This window comes from Wasmannia auropunctata, unplaced genomic scaffold (genome assembly GCF_000956235.1).
Source record: "Wasmannia auropunctata unplaced genomic scaffold, wasmannia.A_1.0 LD336111.1, whole genome shotgun sequence".
Lineage (NCBI taxonomy): Eukaryota > Metazoa > Arthropoda > Insecta > Hymenoptera > Formicidae > Wasmannia > Wasmannia auropunctata.
The window spans coordinates 154,189-175,327 of record NW_012026779.1 but is presented as its reverse complement, the minus strand read 5'-3'; the positions used below and the strand labels follow the sequence as shown (position 1 = coordinate 175,327).

Sequence of the window (21,139 nt, the reverse complement as noted above, 5' to 3'; positions counted from 1 at the left end):
GCCTTGCGCATCACATACATCGCTTTCCGAGGAAAACAGGAAGACGTAAGACCGAGCAGCGTATCCGAAGGAAGGACGTCCGACGGCAGCTTCCAGAGAAATACCTTCCTTGTTCCTGAGGTCAAACAAGGTGGCGACCGAAAAAGTAAGATAATTCTGTTAAAAACATACACGGTTTATTAATTGGTAAAGTCGGTACTCGCCTGTTAAAGTTTTGAGCAGCAAAGTAAAGTAAAATTTGCAAGAATCACGAAAAGACGAGCCAGAAGGGCCTGCGAAAATTGAGGGCTTCGTGATTCGTTGTCCGATAGCCGAAATAGTGATACGCGTAATTCGATCTTTTCGTTGCGTTGAACCGAAGTCTGGTTACAACCTAACCTAACCAAACCTTGACAATTAAAAAAAAAAATCGGGCACACAATCATAGGTCCAAAACACGTTTTTCGACATTCTCTATCCATCGGTGTAGTCTAAAAATAGTCGATTTTTTCAAAAAGACACTCCCTCAGGACTTAGAAAAATTTAAGAAAATTTCCAAATTTCGGTAAAAATTTCATGGGTCCAAAACACGTTTCTCGACATTCTCTATCAATTGGTATAGTTTAATTTTGAGCGATTTTTCGTTGCCAATTTACCCTTCGGAATAAAGACAAGTACAAAAATAACATTAACAAAAACTACATTTGCTCTACCGATCTTAAACTAATCTAGTATTAAGGAGAGGAAACACAATGGTAAATAAGTCACTTTAAAAATTATAGTTCTGTTTATTATTTTTCCTTTATAAATATAACATCTTACTTTTTTATTTTCGTTATATTTCATGCTTAAAAAAATATATATATATATAATATAAATATAAATGTAACAAAAAATTATTTCGTTTTGTCTTTTACATATTTATCCACTCTGTAACACACAAAAAAACCACATTTATTGATTTCATTTGGACGATTAATTTCAAGAAAAAGAAATAAAATTCGGATGCTTACTTCCGCAGTTTGGGTGGATGATTTATGTCGTCATCGTCGTCGTCCTTTCCATTTTTATCCATCCTGTAACACAAAAAAAACAACAATTATTAGTTTCATTTTGAATTATTTGTATAGGAATGAGACAGATAATAAAAATACTTACTTCCGCCGTTTGGTTGGAGGATTAATGTCGTCGTCGTCCGACGACGATGATGATGACGAGAGGCTGGACACGTCGCTGCTTAATTCAGCGTGTTATCCTTCCGCCTCTCGGAGAGGCCCTCTCCTTGCTCTTTTTCTTTCGTAGTCTCCTCCTCCTCCTCCTTTCTAAAAAAATTCTCCACGTCCATGTCGCTATCTAGCGACACCATGTCGGCCTCGCTCTCGCACCAAGGGACGATACTATTCACCATTTCTGAAACATAAAGAATTAACAAAATGACTTAGTGACATTGAAATAAAAGCAATTCTTATGTGGTCGCTCTTCGTTCGCGCGTCCCCCCTGGAGGAGACGCGCGTCAGCTCCGCCACCACGTCAAGGCGGCCACACATCGGCGGGGTGGCCCTGAAAAGGGCCTTTTTTAAATTCCAATTTGTTGCGTGACTCTTCGCACCTAGAAATATTAAGAAGAAAAAAACAGAAGGGGACTCACGCTAAGAAAATAATTTTCACTTTTAATACGATAAAGTACTATTTATTAATAATTTTATAATTATAAAAAAAAATTATGCGCAGTTTGTCCGCTTCAATCTGCAACAAAGTTAAACAAACAAAATATTTATAAATATTTTGTAAATTATTCTTCAATGATCTATGTAGATGTATTTACCTTGTCCGCTTCCAACGTCTCTAGTCCTCCCAGAAGGAGCACCCCGGTTCGTCCGTTCCGCGTCTTCTGGGAGGATTTAAAATCTCCTGCTCTACTCGTTCCGCAATTTGTCGCCCGATTTCTCCCTCCATCTCGATTTCTTCGGACGAGGGAGCCGACGCACGTCGGTACTCCCAAAAAATCTTGAATTTTTCGCCTTCACCCTTCTTGACTCTATAAACAATGACATGATAAAAAAAGAAAGAAAAAAAAATTTATCTACAATATAGAAAGACTTTCAATAATTGGGCACTGGAATGGATCCGAAAATCGTCCTCCGTATCGACTATCGCTGGAGGTCGCACCGTCGTCTCCAGTTGAATAGCCAGCTGAATAGGGATGCAACGAGCCATTTTCGTGTCTGAAACAGATTACATTAAAGACATTTAAAATGCAGACGAGTAAAAATAAGACAAAAGGTAGAAAATAAGGTAAGTCTTCATGCAAACTGGAGGGGACTCGGGAATCTTGAAGGAAGGATCGCGTACCTTCCAACCACAAGAGGCATTCCAGTTCAGACCACCCGAAGTGAAAGAAAAGGCGAAAAAGAAGGTAAGTCTTTACCCAAACTGGAGGACAGTCTATATTCTCAAAGAGAGACTCGAGTACGTGCCGAGGACGAGAGACGCTCCACTTTGAAGCAGCAGAAATAGGAGAAAAGGCTGAAAATAAGGTAAGTCTTCATGCAAACTGGAGGGGACTCGGGATTCTTGAAGGAAGGATCACGTACCTTCCAACCACCAGAGGCGCTCCAGTTCGGACCACCCGAAGTGGGAGAAAAGGCGAAGACGAAGGTAAGTCTTTACCCAAACAGGAGGACAGTATATATTCTCAAAGGGAGACTCGAGTACGTGCCGAGGACGAGAGACGCTCCACTTTGAAGCAGCAGAAATAGGAGAAAAGGATGAAAATAAGGTAAGTCTTCATGCAAACTGGAGGGGACTCGGGAGTCTTAAGGCAGGATACCACCTTTGATTGCAATTTTGGAGGCGTTTTTCATGATTTTTTTTTTCATACAAAAAATGCGCAGAAAGAAAATCGGTTTTAGCCATTTATTAAGACAACCTTAAGCTGCAATAAAAAAATTTTTAATATCAAAAAAGTAAAAAATAGCCTCTTGTAGGTGGGGCCAAAGTATACGGCTTTTGAGGAACACCGTCAGTCTGCGTGTCAAATTCCTTCTTCTACGTGGCTCCTAGAACAAAAATCAAAATTTTTCTTATTAATAACAATATTTTTTAAGTCTGTACGTAGGGGTTTTACGAAATTTCGATTTTTAAGAAAATGGCGGTCATTAAAAAAAAAATTCAATTTTTCAGGGTAAAAAAAGTTTATAAAACTATGCACCATTTTCTTAAAAATCGAAATTTCGTAAAACCCCTACGTACAGACTTAAAAAATATTGTTATTAATAAGAAAAAATTTTGATTTTTGTTCTAGGAGCCACGTAGAAGAAGGAATTTGACACGCAGGCTGACGGTGTTCCTCAAAAGCCGTATACTTTGGCCCCACCTACAAGAGGCTATTTTTTACTTTTTTGATATTAAAAATTTTTTTATTGCAGCTTAAGGTTGTCTTAATAAATGGCTAAAACCGATTTTCTTTCTGCGCATTTTTTGTATGAAAAAAAAATCATGAAGAACGCCTCCAAAATTGCAAAGGTGGTATCCTGCCTTAAAGGAGAAATCGAGTTCCTTCCAAACACGAGAGGCGCTCCAGCTCGGACATCGATTGTTAAGGTGTTCGTCGTGAAAGCTCAAAACAGAGCAATATTTCTTATTTTTGGAAAATGTAGAATTGCATATTCACTAGTCTCTTCAATGGTAGCAGTACAGGAATTCCTGTAACATTTCATCGGCTGATGTGTATCAGTCCGATAAGCTGTCACAGGGATCTCAGGTATCTGCTGCGGTTCCAAGAATGAGAGAATGAGTTAAATGATGTCTAATCTTTTTCTTTTTTTTTGTTTCAGATTTTACAGGCCAGAAAGTACTGAAAGCGCGTCGTCTTTGTTTTGTGGGCGTCCAGTGGGAGCTCTTCCGATTGGATTCCACTAATATGTATATATCAATGTATACCTGGACGATCAAAGCGCGATTTGAAGACACGTGGTTGTTTTATTTAGTTTTTCTTTTTTTCTTGTTTCAGATTTTACAGGCCAGAAAGTACTGAAAGCGCGTCGTCTTTGTTTTGTGGGCGTCCAGTGGGAGCTCTTCCGATTGGATTCCACTAGTATGTATATATAAATTTATATCTGGACGATTAAAGCGCGAATCGAAAACGCGTGGTTTTTTTTATTTAATTCCTTTTTTTCTTTAGGACGCACCAGGACTGAATACAATGGAGATAACTCGTCGTCGTCGTGTTCGCCTGATCCTTCTCCTCCCCAGGAGGAATTGTTGCGACCGTCAGTCTGCGAAAACGACGTGGAGATGAGCTACGATGTAGACTCGATCTTGACGTGTTGTACTTCATTGGAACCCTATATATGCGACACTCAGGGCAAGATCAATTGTTGTCCGAAATCGGTCGAGCAATGCGAAAATGTAAAGTTGACGGCTGTTCTGGAGAAGAGGACCGCGCTGTTTCCAGTGGAGCGGAGCCGGCCCGACGTTTTCGACGAGCACGAGGACGCGATAGGGAGTCGAAAGGTTTGGCACGAGTTTGCTATTGGCACGGACAAGCAACCCATTTTCCTCGTTTTCAAAATGGACACAGCCGACAACGAATTTTTTCGTACCGCCGGAGCGCGACGGTAGCGGCAAAGAAAAAGGCCTGGAGCGTCATGTTAAGGCGGTGTGCTCGGCCTTTATGCGCAACGTCATCGAGGCTGCGGCCAAGAGACTACCCGCCCACAGCGAGACGGCCAAGACGGGGTTTAAATACGTGGAGCACGACGAGGACCGTACGTACTCCGTTAATTCCAACGATTTCTCCATCTTCGCCAGGCTCGTCACAGATGCCATGCGCAACATTGACCTGCGAGAAATATGCGGCATCGTGTAAGCGCGATTTTACACGTGCGACCACGGCATGCGCACGAGAAGGCTGAGCGCTATTTGACGAATCTACTGGAAGTGACGCACGCGCACGTCGACGTCACCCAGATTCATCGCGCAAATCAATTAACATTGCGCAACAAAGACGACGAGGCGATCGTTGTCAGGCTGACGGACGACCGGTTGGCCGACGTCTTCACCCGTCAACACGTCAAGCTTGGCGACAGCAAGCTCAAATTATTTAAGATCGGCTTTGATTCCGACTACGGGCATTTCGCCTGTCTACGCTCGCCGTCGCCGAAGCCGCCGCAGTCGCCGCTGCCGACGCCCAACGTCGTTCGTCACCGACTAACTTTCGCACAGGTGTACAATTCCGCGGCGAAGATGGCCGGCATACCTACGTCCGGCGCGCTTCTTGCGTTTATTTATTCTCGCGGATACCGCGGGCTGCCGCCCGTGCAAGCTGACGACACGAGCGATGATCAGTACGCAGGCTTGAGGAAACGGAGGAACCAACTCATGCAAAGTGTACGCGACCTAATCGCGTATACGAGTAATTACGTTGAGCATCGTCCGATGTTGCGAATCGAAGAGGTACTCACGTTCGATTCCCATCGGTGCTGCTCCCACTTCGCGGGGGGCACCGAAATTCAACTTAGGGAAAAAAACGATACCATCCTGGACGAGATGAGACGTGTCGGAGTCTTTGCGAGTGATACAGTCTGCATGATCACGACCGAACTGTTGGATAGCATGCTCCTGTACCGCATGTCCGAGTGGCGCCGACATATGCACACGAGTGTCGGCAGTGAGATACGTTTTCTAAAAAAATTTCTGTTGGGCGACAGAGACGTATTCGACATGCTCGCTTGGATGATTCCTCCCGTCGTTGGGCAGTTGGTGTGCGCGCACTTTTGTTTAAATTATTTTGTGCACGGTTGGTCGCACAACTATAATTACGAAATCCAAGGACGAATGTTTGTCGGTGGCACAGAGAAGCAGAGCATACGAGGACGCAAAGTCATGGTCAGACCGATGCTGACCGACATCGCTGAGGAGCAGCGGAATGAAATGCTCTTCCCGTTCTATGATAAGAAATATAAACCCGAAGAACTCGACGCTTTCAAGCATATTGCATTCGTCGGCCATGTTATATGGCATAGGTGCAACGTGGCCGCTGCCGTCACCGACCAGGAGCGTTTTGCGGAGGAAGCCATCAAATTTCTGACCACCTGCTGCGCCACGTGGGTGCACAAAAGATTGTTGAATCGAAAACTGACCGCCAACAACATCGCTATCGTGGAATGGGCGTATAACAATTACGAAGATGCATTCTCCGTCAACGCTCTTATACGCCGGTCGAGATCGCGGCTGACGTTGGGCAAAATAATTGTCGCCAACACCACTGTCAACGCCGAAACTATAGTTACGGCTATGTTTCAGGAGCCCAACACTCCATTCTGCGCGATCGCTCGACTGTGCGTCAACTGTGGCATCAACGAGCAATCCTTTATCGAGAGATTGACTCATTTCGTGCGCCAAAATTTTCAAGTCTTCCCACAGATGCTGATGGCCAAGTGCCGCGGCGAGGACGCGATCAAGTGGAGCGTAGTTGAGAAGGAGGAGGGCGGCGTTACAAAGCGGAATTACGCGACAGGATTGCAGTCGCGAGAGGAACGCGACGAGATCGACGCAGTCGACGACCAGCTGCATCGCGACAAAACGCCCCCCTCCCAAACGCGTCCCCACCGCCGTCGGCAGGCCATCTAGAGGAGGCGCCGTCATCGCCGGAGTCGGAACAGGAGGCACTATCTTCTCCGGACCTCGGGACCGCGGCACGCTCGGTCCTTAGACGGCTTCTCGCCATGCGCGCGTGTACCCCACGGCCGTCGAATCACGTGGACGACCTAGCGTCGCGACGTAGGGTGGGACGACCAGTGAAGAGGCGTTCGGGTCGAAAGCCGGCTAAGGTACCTGCCAAAAAAAATACGACAGCGGCAGCCGCCGCCAACGCAGTCCCTACGCTTCCGTCGCCACCATCACCGGTACCCCTAGCCAACTTGAAGTGCCACGGCGTCGTTCTCGTTCCGCGCATCATTGTTCCTCCCATTGATAAATACCTCGGTGAACAGGTATCCAGCGGCGGAGTGCTAAACGCATCGAAAGTGGAGAGAGCGCTGGAGAATGTTGAGACCCGACGTCGCAGCGAGGCGGGAGAGGAGCGCCAACCACCACCATCACCATCAATCACGATTGACATTTTGGTCGCCTTGCAGCGGCGCGGCATCGTAGTCGTTCCACGCCGCCGAATCGACAATCTCACGGGCGTCTCCGGTCGCGGTGCGTCCACACCGGTCATGGAAATGCCGCGTCGTTCGATACAACGACAACGACGACAACTCGTTTCAGGACAACGGCGCGTGACGAGGTCCATGAGTATTGCGTCAAGGCTCAGCCAAGTACATTTGATACCGCGCGTCACGTGCATTGACGCGCTTGACGTTGAGGTCGTCGCAGACGGATCTCTCAGCGCGTCCGCATTCGAGAGGGCCCTTGAACTAGAGGAGGAGGCGAGACGCGATTCAGTGCCGCGCGTTTCATTGAATTATACGTCAATAATCGACTTGATGATGCCCGTCAATTCTGCAGAGGTAGCACGGCGGCGCGCGTCGTTGCGCTCAGCGTCGCGGGGCGTGCGCAAGTAATTATTTTTACTTTATACTGTTTTTGTCAGTCTACTTTATTTTTTTTCATTGCATATGTCTGCGTCTTTTTTTTCGTTTATCTGCGTTTACGTACATTTATTTGTATTTCTTTTTTTAGCGTTTAATCTTTTATAGAGCGTTTTTTTTAATTCTGTAGATCCTTATTTCTGTGTTGATCTGCGTTTATTTATTTTTAGTTTTCAGGATATTTTTTTTTTTCATTGCATGTGTCTGCGTTTTTTTCCGTTTATTTGCGTTTGTCTGCGTTCATTTATTTCTAGTTTTGTTCTCAGCGTTTTTTGGTCTGTAGATCCCTATTTATGTGTTAATCTGCGTTTATTTAATTTTAGTTTTCATAATTTTTTTTTTATTGCATGTGTCCGCGTTTTTTTTCGTTTTTATGCGTTTGTCTGCGTTTATTTATTTCTAGTTTTGTTCTCAGCGTTTTTTCTTTCTTATTGCGTTTCTTTTGTTTATAGATTCCTTTATCGTCCGTAATTTTGTTTTATGGTGTTTTGTAAAAAGGACGAGGTCTACCGCGGCGAGTTTTGTCGCGCACCAACAAAAAAATAAAAAAAAATAAAAAAAATTGCCCTTAAAAAATGCCCTTTTCAGGGCCACATCCCGTTGATCTGTGGCCGCCACCTTGATGTGGTGACGGGGCTTACGCGCGTGTCTTTTCGGAGACACGCGCTAACCAAGAGCGGCCAAATAAATACTTTGTCTAGTTTTACCAAACAGTTTTTGTTATTGACTTAATGCTCTTGTCCTTCTGGTCATCTTTGATGATTTCCAATTTTCCTTTTTTATTTTCGGGGGGAGCTTCGCCCGACAGTGTAATCCTGTCGACGTTTTGACTTAAATACCTGAAACAGAATATAACTTCTGTTATTATTGTTACAACATATTTGTAGACTTACCATTGCTGAATGATAGACTCTCTTGTTGAGCGATCGACATCCGTCCTGGAATTGCCTGGAATACCTGAAACAGAAGAAAACATTAGTAAAATTATTACAACGTATTGTCATACTCACCATTGTTGGATGATAGACTCTCTTGTTGAGCGATCGACATCCGTCCTGAAATTGCCTGGGATACCTGAAACAGAAGATAAAGTAATATTAGTGAAGAAACAAAAAATACATTATTTTGTTTTATACTTACCTTATTGAACCGGAGGGTTGTCGACTTGTATAAATTCTGATGACTTCTTTTCTGATTCCAATTTTATGAGTTTTGCCACAATTTTCATTTACTTTACATACGTTTCAACCGATCCAGTTTTGGTTGACAACCTCAGGCAAAGTTATGAGATAATAATACACAAACAACCGCAATATTTTCTACTTAGCATATTTAGTTGCGAGGATAGTATCTTCGCGTTGGTGATTCACAATTGATCAAGGAAAACAGGTTCCTGAAAAGAGAGACAGATAGTTATCAACTGCAACATATAATTTTTTTTTACTTACCTTTGGTTTTAGACATGTTCATTCATGTTTACCTTTATTCAAATCAAGTCTTATGTGTGTCTGCGACCGTGATTGTTGTCATGGTCGTTTTTAACGATTTCAAATTTTTTTTTTTTGGGGGAGGGGCTTTGCTCTCCCCAATTCCCCTTGACCAAGGGGCTTCGCCCCCTGGACCCCCAAAACTTCTTGACCCAGGTTACGCGTGATGACTGCGCAAATTGCAATTTTATTTTATTTCCAAAATATTTTTTATTTTTACTTTTTTTATTTAGTTATGAATAGTTCGGATTTTTTTGTTGCCCTCATTTTTTTCGACTTTTTGAGGGGGTTGGAACTTAGAAAATTTTCCAAAAAAAATAAAAAATTCTAAACATTCCCGGACCTACACTTCCTTATAGTACTCGACGAGAGGAACAAGAAAGGTCCTCTTCACCATGCCCCTATCTGTCTTCGTTTCACTAGTAATCGTCATTTTTGGATTCGGGAAACAAAAAACCAATTAGATCAGCTAAACGGTTGGAGATAGGGGCATGATGAAGAGGACCTTTTTTGTTCCTCTCGACGAGTTCTATAAGGAAAATTGCGACCTGTCCAAAATTCTAAAAAATTGAAATTTAAAATCCAAAAAGAAAATTTTTCAATTTTGAGACCTACTTATCCTTATAGTACTCGACGAGACAAACACAAAAGGTCCTGTGCACCGAGCCTCTATCTCTAACGGTTTAGTCAGGAGAGCAACTTTTTCATCTTTGAAGACACAAAATGAATTAGAACGGCCAAATTCTTTATTTATTACCTCAAAGACCTATATGGCGATGAAAGAGGAAGTCGTCCTCTATCTAAAAAAATTGCGATCGGCGATTTGATACCCAGCAGAATCCTATAACCCTTTTTTTTGCGTAGGAGGAGAAAAATCTTCGCCAAGACCCGCACCAAGGAGCGACGATTCCCGCCTAGCCTAACCTCCGCGGTGGCGGCCCAGCGGTTTCCCGCCTAGCCTAACCCCCGCGGCGGCGGCCCAGCCGTCCTCGTCCCACCATGGGAGGCAAGACACCCACGGCCCGGTACCGTGGCGTGTGACCGATTCCATGCGGGATACATCGCGGAAGATACTATCCCGCATGGCCTACGGCCTAAAAAGACTCCCCCTTCTCCAGCACCCTCTCTCCTGTGATGAGGAGGGCACCCGGTACGCAGGTATGCATTCGACAGGGGCCCCCCCCAGGATGTGGAGCCTACACTCCCCCCCTCTGATCCGGCGTTTTCTCTGACGATGAGCCTGCACTCCCCTCTCCAACCCAATCTATCTACCCCTTCCTTGCTCGCGTCATGGAGGCGGATTCCTCTCTCTGAGGCGTTCGGCCTCCTCTTTCGCGCGCATGACTCTCTCGCAGTAGTGTGTAAAACTGCCCCACTTTTCCTTGCTGGACAAGGCGGCCCCAAGAACCGAGCCAAGCCTCAGATCTTCACCTACCCTGTTCCTCAGGTCTCGTCTTTCTTCCACCCACGCTGGGCACTCTTCCAGGGTGTGTTGGGCCGTGTCCTCCGCCCCCTCGCAATGCGAGCAGGCAGGCGACGCGGCCCTTTCTATCCAATAAAGGTATGCACCAAAGCAACCGTGCCCCGTCACTATTTGCGTAACCCGGAACGTAAGGCCGCCATGTCCCCGGTTTATCCAATCAACGAGTCTCGGGACCAGGGCCTCGCGCACCCTGGCTCCCGATGCCGCACGGGGGAGGGCCTCCAGCCTCGCTCCGCCACCGCCACCTCATGCTCTCGCCTACGGAGCGCCAGCGCCGCTCTCTCCGTGTGGGCCAGTCCCGTCGCTCTCGCCTCTCTCACCTCTCGCATCCGCCGGTAAAGCCGCCAGTATCTCCCCGCCAGGATGTCGAACGGGACAATCCCGGCGAGGAGCCCGGCGGCCTCGAGCGACACCGTTCTATACGCGGCGATCACGCGCAGCGCCACTCTACGTTGGAGGCGTCCAAGGTCTCCGCACAGCCTCTTATTCGCTGCCACCGCCGGCGCCCACACCGGGGCTCTATACAAAATGGCCGAGTGAATGACTCCGGCGTACAATCGCCTTCGTCGCTCACCCGGACCTCGCAAATTCGGCATGAGCCGCACTATCGCCATTGCCATCTTTTCCACCCTAGGCAGAAGCTCCCTAAAGTGGGTGTCGAAAGTCCATCCCGGGTCTATAACCAGTCCCAGATACTTAAGCCTATTCCCGACGGGTACCCGGATCCCCGCAGCCTCTACGCTATCGCGCACGGGTTCGTTCCACGCGTCGACGAAGGATATTATTTGTGTCTTTTGCGGGGAGGCACGAAGCCCCAATCGCTGGAACTCCCGAATTAACGCGGCTACGCCCATCTCCGCCCTCGCGCGGGCCTCGCGCTCACTGTTCGCTCTTACTATCAGGGCTGTGTCATCCGCGTAGCAAATGACCGAGTACCTCGGTGAAAGCACCAGCTCTAATATCGAGTTAAAGGCCAGGATCCACAGGATTGGCCCTAGAAACCCTGCGGTACCCCGGCCGTCATACGGACCCTATGAAGGGTCCCGTCTTTGTCCACGTACTTTAGCCACCTATCTTCCAGATAGCTGTACAGGATCCTCACCAGATACTCAGGTACCCCCTTTTCCACCAGGGCGCCCCTGATCACCGCCCAAGGGAGGGAGTTGAAGGCGTTGGCGATGTCGAAGCTGATCACGAGGACCACTCCTCCATTCCCAACGCCCCCATCAACCAACTCCCGCATTTGCAGTATGGCGTCTATCGTGGAGCGACCCCTCCTGAATCCAAATTGGTCGGGGGACAGAGCCCCCGACGTCTCCAGACATCGGGTGAGTCTCTCCACGATGACCCTTTCTAGCAGCTTACCTGCCTTACTGAGCAGGCATATCGGCCTGTACGAGGACGGCACCCCCTCCGGCTTGCTCTCCTTCTTAAGCAGCACCAGGCGCGCTTCCTTCCACGCCTCCGGGAAGACCCCCTCCCGCAGGCACGATGTGAAGCATCCCGCCCATTGGGGGAGGAGGTCCTCCAGCGTCCCGATGACAACGATGTTTGACACTCCGTCCGGTCCTGGCGCCTTCCTGGCCCTGCTGATCTTCTTGGAAGCCTCCCTTACCTCGACCGTCGTGACTTCCCATTCCTCTCTCCACGCGAGCTCCCGCCGCTCCCCTCGCTCCGTCGGGTGCGCTGGGAATAGCGAGTTCACTATCCTGCCGATGTCCCGGCCACTCATCGTCTCGCACACCGGGGGCCCCAGAGGTCGGAGGCGCCGCATGATAATCCGATACGGACGCCCCCAGGGGTCCGCATCGATAGTGCCCAACAGCTCCTCCCAGACTGCCGCCTTTGACTTTATGATGGCTCTCTTAAGCGCTCTTCTCGCGCTGGTGCCGCCGCTTCCGCGACCGCCCCCGGCGCGGCTCTGGCCCTCGCCCTCATCGCTCGTCTCCTACACCTTACGAACTGCCTTCTCAGCTCTTCTATCTCGCCGTTCCACCAATATACAGAGGGCCTGGTGGTTTCCCTCACCCTCGGCATGGCTACGTCCGAGGCCACCCGAAGGGTCTCGTCGAGCCACTCCGCATCCGCAAGCGCCGGCCCTCCCAGGCCGTTCGGGGTGCTCCACACCCTCGCCATGACCGCCGCGCGCAGCTTATCTCCATCTAAATGTCCCAGGTTCCATCTGGGGAAGGCCCTTGCCCCGCCGGTGCTTTGCGAGCTCATCGTCGTTCCAAGCCCGATCATCACGTTGCGGTGATCCGACAGTGTCACCGTCTCCTCGTCCACCCACCAGCTTCGCACTAGCCTCGCCGCCGCGGGGGTCGCCCACGAGATGTCCACCACCGAGTTACCCCGCGGATGAACGCACGTGGGGGTTACTCTCTCGTTAAGGAGCACCAGTCCCCTCATCCGCCCATGCCGCGAGCATCGCCCCCCTTGCATCCGAGAGCCTCCCATCCCATCTGGGAGAGTGGACGTTGAAATCGCCCAGAAGAAGAACCGGCTCCCGCGCATACCTCGCCAGAACTCCGCTCAACCGGTCGAGATAGTCGGCGAAGTATCTCCGCTGGCGCCTCGGCGAGCAGTACACTCCGATCACCATGATCTCCCCCCAACGGGCCACCGCGTATCCGTCTCCCTGTTCCAGCGGCACCCTCGCCACTCTACCATGTGCTCCCTGCCACGTAATCGCAACAGTAGTGGATCCTTGGTTGACCTGACCCATCTGGGGTCGTCCGGAACCCTGTATGGCTCCGAGACAACCGCCAGACTCGCGCCCTTCTCCTCCATGGTCTTTTGGAGGATATCCTGCGCGACTCCGGAGTGATTGACGTTAATTTGGATCAGCGTCGCCATCTCTGTCCCTCATTTCCACCTCTGGGGAGGCGGTCCTCCGCACCGCCTCGTCTCGCCCGCTCCTTAAGCTTCCCGGAGGGACCGGCGGGCACACCTCGCTACCCGCTCTGTGATTCGCATCCATGCCCCAATCGGCGCGCACCGGGCACCGCAGCGGGGCGCTGCACTCCCCTGCCCTGTGGCCGCTCTTCCCACAGCCGCAACACAAGTCACTTCTGTCCCGCTGCGATGGGCACCGCTCTCTAACGTGCCCTACCGCCAAGCAGCGGAAACACTGGAGCGGCCTCTTTTTCATCACCTCAACCTTCACCATCGTCCAACCCACGCGCACCCTGGGGGTCTTCATCACTCTAACGGCACACTCCAGCGGGCATTGGACCATGGCCATCCAGAGGCCGTTCCTTTGGGATCTTCGGCTGATCACTCGAACGTCCCTCTCCTGGGCCTCCCCTATCTGGGAGATGACCCGTCTTATTTCCTCGGGGGTCCCCAGATCGTCCAGGTTCGTGAGACGAAGTTCGGCTTTTCTGGATGGCCTAGCCACCTTCACTCCCTCCTCTGGTAATATCTTCTTCAGCCGTAGCGCCAACCGGTCGGCCTTCTCCCTCATGTCCTTCCCCGGGATTTCTACTATGAGGCCCCCAGTGGCCCCCCGCCTAACTTTCGTCTCTGGGATGCCGAGCGTCTCCAGGGACACCTCCTCCCTCGCCTTGCTCAAGATCTCCGAGTATGACAGGCCGCTCCCCGTGTTCGTTATTACAACCGCAGTTCACGGCACCCGTTTTCGCAGCTTAGTTAGTTCCGGGTTCCCGGCTCTTTCCACCGCCTCGCTCGTCTTTCTCGGCGCTGCGGGTCCTCTCGACCTAGGCCCCTCGTCCTCCGTTGTCACCCGGCTCTCCCCTCTCTTCTTCCCTCTCCCCGTCTTCCTACCGACCACCCTGTTCCATCCCTGCTCTTCGGCCGGGGCAGCCGGGGGCGGCACCGGTGGCATCCCGGTTTCTCTCCCTCCTCCACTTCTCCCTCCGTCCCGACGAATCCGCCCGGGCTCCTCCGCTTTCGGCTGTCCTCTCAGTCGGCTCACCGGGGGCGCAGGCCCCGCCCCGCTTTTCATATCTCCAGCAACAGTCTCTTCCCTGCTAGAGGAGCTAAGCGTGCGCACTCTCTTCCTCTTTACTGCTCCTTTAGATCTTTTCTGTGGGTGGCCCTGGAGATTGGGGGAACTATCCAATCTACCTTTTCCCTTCACCTCCTCCTCCTCCCTGCCGTCCGTCCGGCGCGAGCGCGTTCCCTCTTTCCAGGGGGTCTTTTCCTCCACTGAATGAAAAACATCCTCTTCCTCCGCCGTCTCCGCTCTCCCGCTTGCTCGTGGAGTCGCAGGTACATCCCTCAATGTCCTCTCCTTTGGCGCCCTCTCCGCCGCCTCCAATTCCTTCCTGAGTGTCCGTACTTCGCTCTCAAGGCGGTCGCACCTCTCCCTCAGCTCCTCAATCTCTCTTTCCTTTGCCGTCGGTTGCGCCGTTCTAGTGGCCATTTCGTAGACGGCAAATCTCGCCGCATGTAGCCCTACCAGTATCTTGTGGATGAGGTCTCCTTTGATGTTCGTGGACCTTTTCCGCGCCGCTTCCGTTTCCGCCAAGACCCTGCACATCCGGGCTGCTATTTCTCTATTGGTTAAAGATTCAAATTTGTGCACCACTTCCTCAACTGCGTCTTTTTGCTGTGCGGTGAGGTCTGTCTCCTCCCGGTCCTCAAGCCGCCTTTTCTTACTCCCACCTGCCGCACAGTGGGACGAAGTATAGTAAAAAAAAATGTGCAAGACTGTCTGTGTTTTTGCTAATTGGATCGTAATTAGAAACAATTATACTTTATTTCTATATAAAGTTCAGGTGCCAGTAGGTGCCTGTTTACGAAATGCGATTTTTTAAATACAGGGTGTCTCAAACTCAATGGTACAGCGCTTGTGGGGACATAGTGTGGACCAAACTGAACAAAAAGTCCTCTACCACTTTGCAATCTTTGCAATAGTTATCGAGATACTAATAATTAAAAAAAAATTTACGCCAAGTATATACAAGTATATCGTACATTAGGTACATCTTATCTAAACCAAAAATATTATTTTAACAAATAAAAGTTGTCCAAAAACAAATATGAGATCATACAAATGGCCAAATATTTGATTAGACATAGAGACAAAAATATTTTTTTAATAAATCGCTTAAATTATTCAAAATTATATGCAGCATACGTTTAATGTTATTGTCTTTTCAAATAACTTTAAGTTTCGTAAAACAGACTTAAAGTTATTAAAATGATCAATAGAATTATAGTAAAGCAAAAACTTGGCCATTATGTAAAATTTTTTAAAATGATTAGTATCTCGATAACTATTGCGAAGATCGCAAAACGGTAGAGGATTTTTTTGTTCAGTTTGGTCCACACTACCTCCCCACAAGCGCTGTACCATTGAGTATGAGACACTCTGTATATAGATCTTGTGATAATCTTTCCACGCGATTATCTCTTGAAATATTTGTTATTCGAAAAAATATTTTAGATTAAAGTTATATGATCTGAAGGAGATCAAATAAGGTATATTTTAGGAATCTTAAATTCTTAATTGAACCATATGTTGTTTTTTTTATACGAATATTTGAAATGTTCTATTGTATTCTTGTCATTGATTATTTAGATACATTGACACAATATGAGCACAAACATTCTTTCAGCTTAGTTCTGTGTATGGCCGCGTTCGGGCATAGCGTTATCAGTATTGAAAACACGCTCCCCGTAACCTATGTTGTGTGTTGTTAATCTATCCCCTCCACATATATGGTGTGCTACGAGTGTCTGTTGTTTGGCCTTTTACTGCCTGACGCCCGCGCTCGTTACTGAGACACAAGCGACAAGAGTCAGTATCTATCGAGAGAGTCTGACAAAAAATTAGCATAACAACTATATCTGGATACATTCTTTAGTTTCGTAATATTCATTTACTGATTGCAAAAAGAACAATAATTTGCATTTATGTTTTGTTTTCGTAATAACTTTGAAATAATAATAAAAAATTGAGTAACCATGACGAGAACTAAAGAACAATGATTTATTTCTATTTTTGAAACATTTAAATCTTGGCTTTAATTATCAGGAACAATTGTTTGATTTTGTTTTGAAAAAATATAATCTTGAATTATCTGAAGAAGGTGAGACTAAACTGAAAGAATGTTTGCGCTTATATTGTGTCCATGTATCTAAGCGATGGCAAAAATGCAATAGAACATTCAAATTATTCATACAAAATAACAATACATGGCTTAATAAAGAATTCGAAATTCCTGAAAGATGCTTCGTAAATAATTCATTTGCAGAAGTTTCATCGAAGCGAAAAGCTTTCAGTAATGTGTCTGATAGACATAAACGTAGATTAATAGAAAATTTACGAGAAGCACATACTTCAGATATTTTGTTGTTAGCAGCAAAACAGAAATTACAAAGTGAAGGAAATATAGATTCAGCAATGGTAATAGATTACTTAATAAAAAATCCGAGTAAGGTCGGACTAATAAGAACCTTTTGTGAAAATAAAATCCAGACACCTTTGTTTTCAAAAGAAAAAAGTTTAGCAATGTTTCTTAGTTTAGATCTTTCAAAATCTCAGTACATGTACTTGAGGGAAAGCTGCATTGAAAATAGAACAAATCAATGGCAGTCCTATTATCAAGTACAACAAGCAAAATTGGATTGCTATCCATCAAAAAATAAAATAATAATTACTGAAACCTCGGTTTTGATCGAACTGCAGGCAATTTTAGATTTAACAACCGTCAAACTTTTTACATCGTGTGAAATTAATTTAAGCTTACATACAAATTTAAAATTAATCTGTAAGTGGGGTTTCGATGGAGCTTCGAATCAGAGTATGTATAAACAGAAATTCGAATACGGAAACTCAAATTCGGACAACAGTATCTTTATGACAAGTTTTGTTCCACTACGCTTAGTAAGCGATAATGAAGTTTTGTGGACTAATAAAACTCCTTCGACTCGATATTGTCGTTCGATCAAATTTGAATTTACTCAAGAAAACACACAGATTTCAAAAAATGAGTATCAAAGAATGGAAAATGAAATAAAAAATTTAGTTCCACTGCAATATAAAAACGTAACTGTCACGAAATGTTATTAACAATGATAGATGGCAAAGTTTGTACAGCTCTTTCAAATGAGATATCTTGTGCAGTTTGCCCATTATGCGGTGCGAAATCTAGTGAAATGAATGCAATAGACAAACTGCTGACCAAAGGCATAAATAAATCTATGTACAATTTTGGTATATCCAGCCTTCATGCAAAAATTCGTTCTATGGAATTTTTGCTTCATGTTTCATATAATTTATCTTTCAAAAAATGGTCTGTACGCGATCCCGTTTTTAAGAAACAACGAGAAAATACAAAGAAAAAGATTCAAGAAGATTTTAAAAAAGAATTAGGATTACTTATTGATATAGTCAAACAAGGCTCGGGATTGACAAATGACGGAAACACAGCTAGACGATTTTTTTCCGAAATTGACAAAACTGCTAAAATAACTGGTTTAAATAAAAAACTAATTAAACGATTCGCAGTTATTCTTCAAGCCATTTCATGTGAGGAAACAATAGATGCTAACAAATTTGAAAAATACGCTTTAGAAACAGCAAGATTCTTTGTTGATAATTATGGTTGGTATTATATGCCAGTATCTGTACATAAACTATTAATACATGAAGAAGCGATTATTTCGAATTTTTCAATTCCAATAGGCCAGTTATCGGAAGAAGCAGATGAAGCTCGAAATAAAGAATTTAGAAAGTATAGGGAAGGACATACACGTAAGATAAATAGAATAGCGACTAACGAAGATATCCTTCATCATCTTTTAATAACTTCCGACCTCCTTATTTCAAGTCTTCGACTAAAATTAAATACAAAGAAAATACATGAATTACATCCTGAAACACTTCAACTTTTGATTTAACAAGTTTATTTGATTTAACACGCGTAAATATGCCGCGCGTGCAAGCATACAAAAAAAGAAGAGAGAGAGAAAAAGGCGCGCGCGCGCGGCACGCACGCACGCACGCACGCACGCACGCACGCACGCACGCACGCACGCACACACACACACACACACACACGAGACGTAAAACCGACTGTGCAACCTCCACGTGGTGCGTCTTAAACGTCTTGCGGTAGGTAAGAAACTCCTAGCAAATGCCAGCGGTAAAAAAATTGTTGAATTTTGCTTTTTTTTTAATTAAAAAATTATTCATTTGGCATAGAATGATCATAAAGCAACATGCTAATAATAATTCCATTAATTCCAAGTATTTTTTCTTTATTGTATACAATAGAAATGGCCTATGTCCGCAAAAATTGATTTTCGTCCCACTGTGCGCCGGCTGGATCACTCCCTTTGTCCGCTCGACCTCCATTCTCCACTCATCGTCTTCGGACCGATCCGTTTTATCCGAAGCCGAGGCTGACTCCAACGCCGAGATCCGTGAGTTTACCCTTTTCGACTTAAGAGGCTTAGTCGGACCCGCATAGTTTTCTCCGCGAGGCCTGCCCCTATCCCTTCTCAAATTCAGCTTCTGGAGCTCGGATGTTTGTGTGTCCCCATCCCCCGAAGAGTCACTAATTATGATCTCCCGCGCAGCCGCCTCAGCACACGTTTCCCCCGATGCGGCAGGTGGCCGGGCGTCCACCCTACTCAGAGAGACGCTAACAGAGCGCATCAATCGCCGCATCCTGCTGTCCTTCTCCACTTCCTCTTTCTTCTTCGTATCCTCGACGGAGGCATACTTATCGATTGGAGGGCCTATCGGTAACACTCCCATCGGCCCTTCGCATAAATCCGGACCTTTGCCGGACGGCCCCCCGCGAGCAGGGCTACTCGCGGTAAGCCGCGGGCCGCCATCCGAGTTGGCGGTTCGTTTTCCATTTTCTTTGTCAGTCATCATAAGGGTTTGGTGTGCGGTGGATGATCAAGGGCCGCCCCTTGTCCCGAGGTGCCGACACAACTCCTCGGGGCTCGGACTACCCCTCGGATGAAACCAAAAATATCCAAAAATGAGAGGGTGGAGGAGAGGGGGACTCTCTCAACCTCTCGTGATTTCTCGGGTCTTCCACTCCAATATTCTAACTGGCACGTCCCATTTACCGCACTCATTGCTAGGGAGAGGACATCCTTGCCCTTTTCTCCCCTGCAGATCCCCATAATTTGCGCACGCATTGATCAAAAAACCATAAGACAAAACAAAGTGATAAAATCAAAACGAAACCAAACCAAAACTAAAATATGATCAATAAATCACAATAAATTAAGAACGGAACAAGAACAAATAAATAAATAAATAAATAAGCAGATAAGTAAATGAATAACTAAATAAAATAAATAAAATAAAAGTAACCAAAAGATCCAGCAACTGCGTGAGCAGATCCTTTATATATACATGAGACTATTTACAATTTCCGCCTCCCGCGACGGTGGGGAGGAGGAGACAACGCTCAACTCGACTGACCCCAATTCATTTATCCAGTGGGGAGGAGAAGGAGCCCACGCTCCGTCCTCCACCTCCCTCCATCATTTATACCCCAGAGAGGAGGAGAATAGCTCTCCACTCAACTCCCCGCGGTTCATGCAGAATAAAAGGGGAGGAGAAGACTGTCCTTATCTTTACTCCATTTCCGGGCAGTCCTGTCCCTCTCACTCCGCGACGGTCCGCTCGACGGCCGGGAAGATACAGCAAAAGCCGCCACCTGCGGCGTAACCCGCGCCGTCCAACGATCCCCGCAGTCCTTCTGCATCCTATCCACTGCCCTGACCGGAGAACGCTCCCTTTCCTCTTCATCACTTGCACCACCACTAACCAGCCACGTCTATCTCAGCGCTCACGCCCCGCCAACCCCACTCGCGAGCCACTCTTCCACTTATCCCAAGCACAGGAACCATCCACCCTCCAGCTGGTAGGAGGAGGAGGCCCCCACGAACCGCGCCAATGTCCAAGATCCAATCGGATCCGGTGTTAGCCCCCGCCGATGGTCCGCAGAAGCAACATCCTTACAAACACTGCACGATTTTACAGGGCGAAGCACCTGCCCACACACCCGAGACACACGCGCCAAGGTCAACACCTGTGTCCTACTTACCGGTGTCGGCTCCATTTTTCAACCAGGCGCCTCCATTTGCCAGTCTCTGCGGCCAGCCCCTCTCCTAGCCGGAGACTCCATACTCCTCTCCTCCCACGGATAGGTCGCTAAGGTCACAGCGACTATACCCGGTTTGGTCCGCGGCTGCTTATTCCCCCTGAGGGTTATTCGCAGCTAACCTTTACCAAGAAGGCCATTCCCCTATCCGCCACCTGAGGACGCGTCTGGTCGCGGTTTTCTCCGCCCTCCACCGGGTTGGGGCTGCAGGCCGCCCGCCATATACCCGCCCAGGGAGCCAGAAACCTAACCTTGCGACCGGATACGTTGCAGCATCCGCTCGCAAATAGCGGCGAAAACGTCAGCTTGACCACAGCCGCAGAGAGGCCAAGGACGCCAGGACGCTCGCTGAACGAGGGAACAGCAGCGGAGCCCAGCCTGACCGCGGGCAATACGTTCGACGAGTTCGACCGACTGGTTGCCGACATCCAGGCGACAACCGGCGCAGCGGTGTACAATCCGTGCGTGGCACAGCCCGTGACGGAGACAGTG

The 21,139-nt window shown here is 47.4% G+C and overlaps 1 protein-coding gene across 1 annotated transcript; it reads right to left on the bottom strand.

Moving 5' to 3' along the window:
- Nucleotides 1-8,277: 8,277 nt before the first annotated feature.
- LOC105450178 lies at nt 8,278-11,398 on the bottom strand. The gene is made up of 4 exons (XM_011689910.1): nt 10,865-11,398; nt 8,585-8,648; nt 8,468-8,531; nt 8,278-8,413 (listed from the first exon to the last, which is right to left on the bottom strand). The coding sequence occupies exons 1-4, from the start codon at nt 11,396-11,398 to the stop codon at nt 8,278-8,280; spliced, it is 798 nt and encodes a 265-aa protein (XP_011688212.1).
- Nucleotides 11,399-21,139: the final 9,741 nt, after the last annotated feature.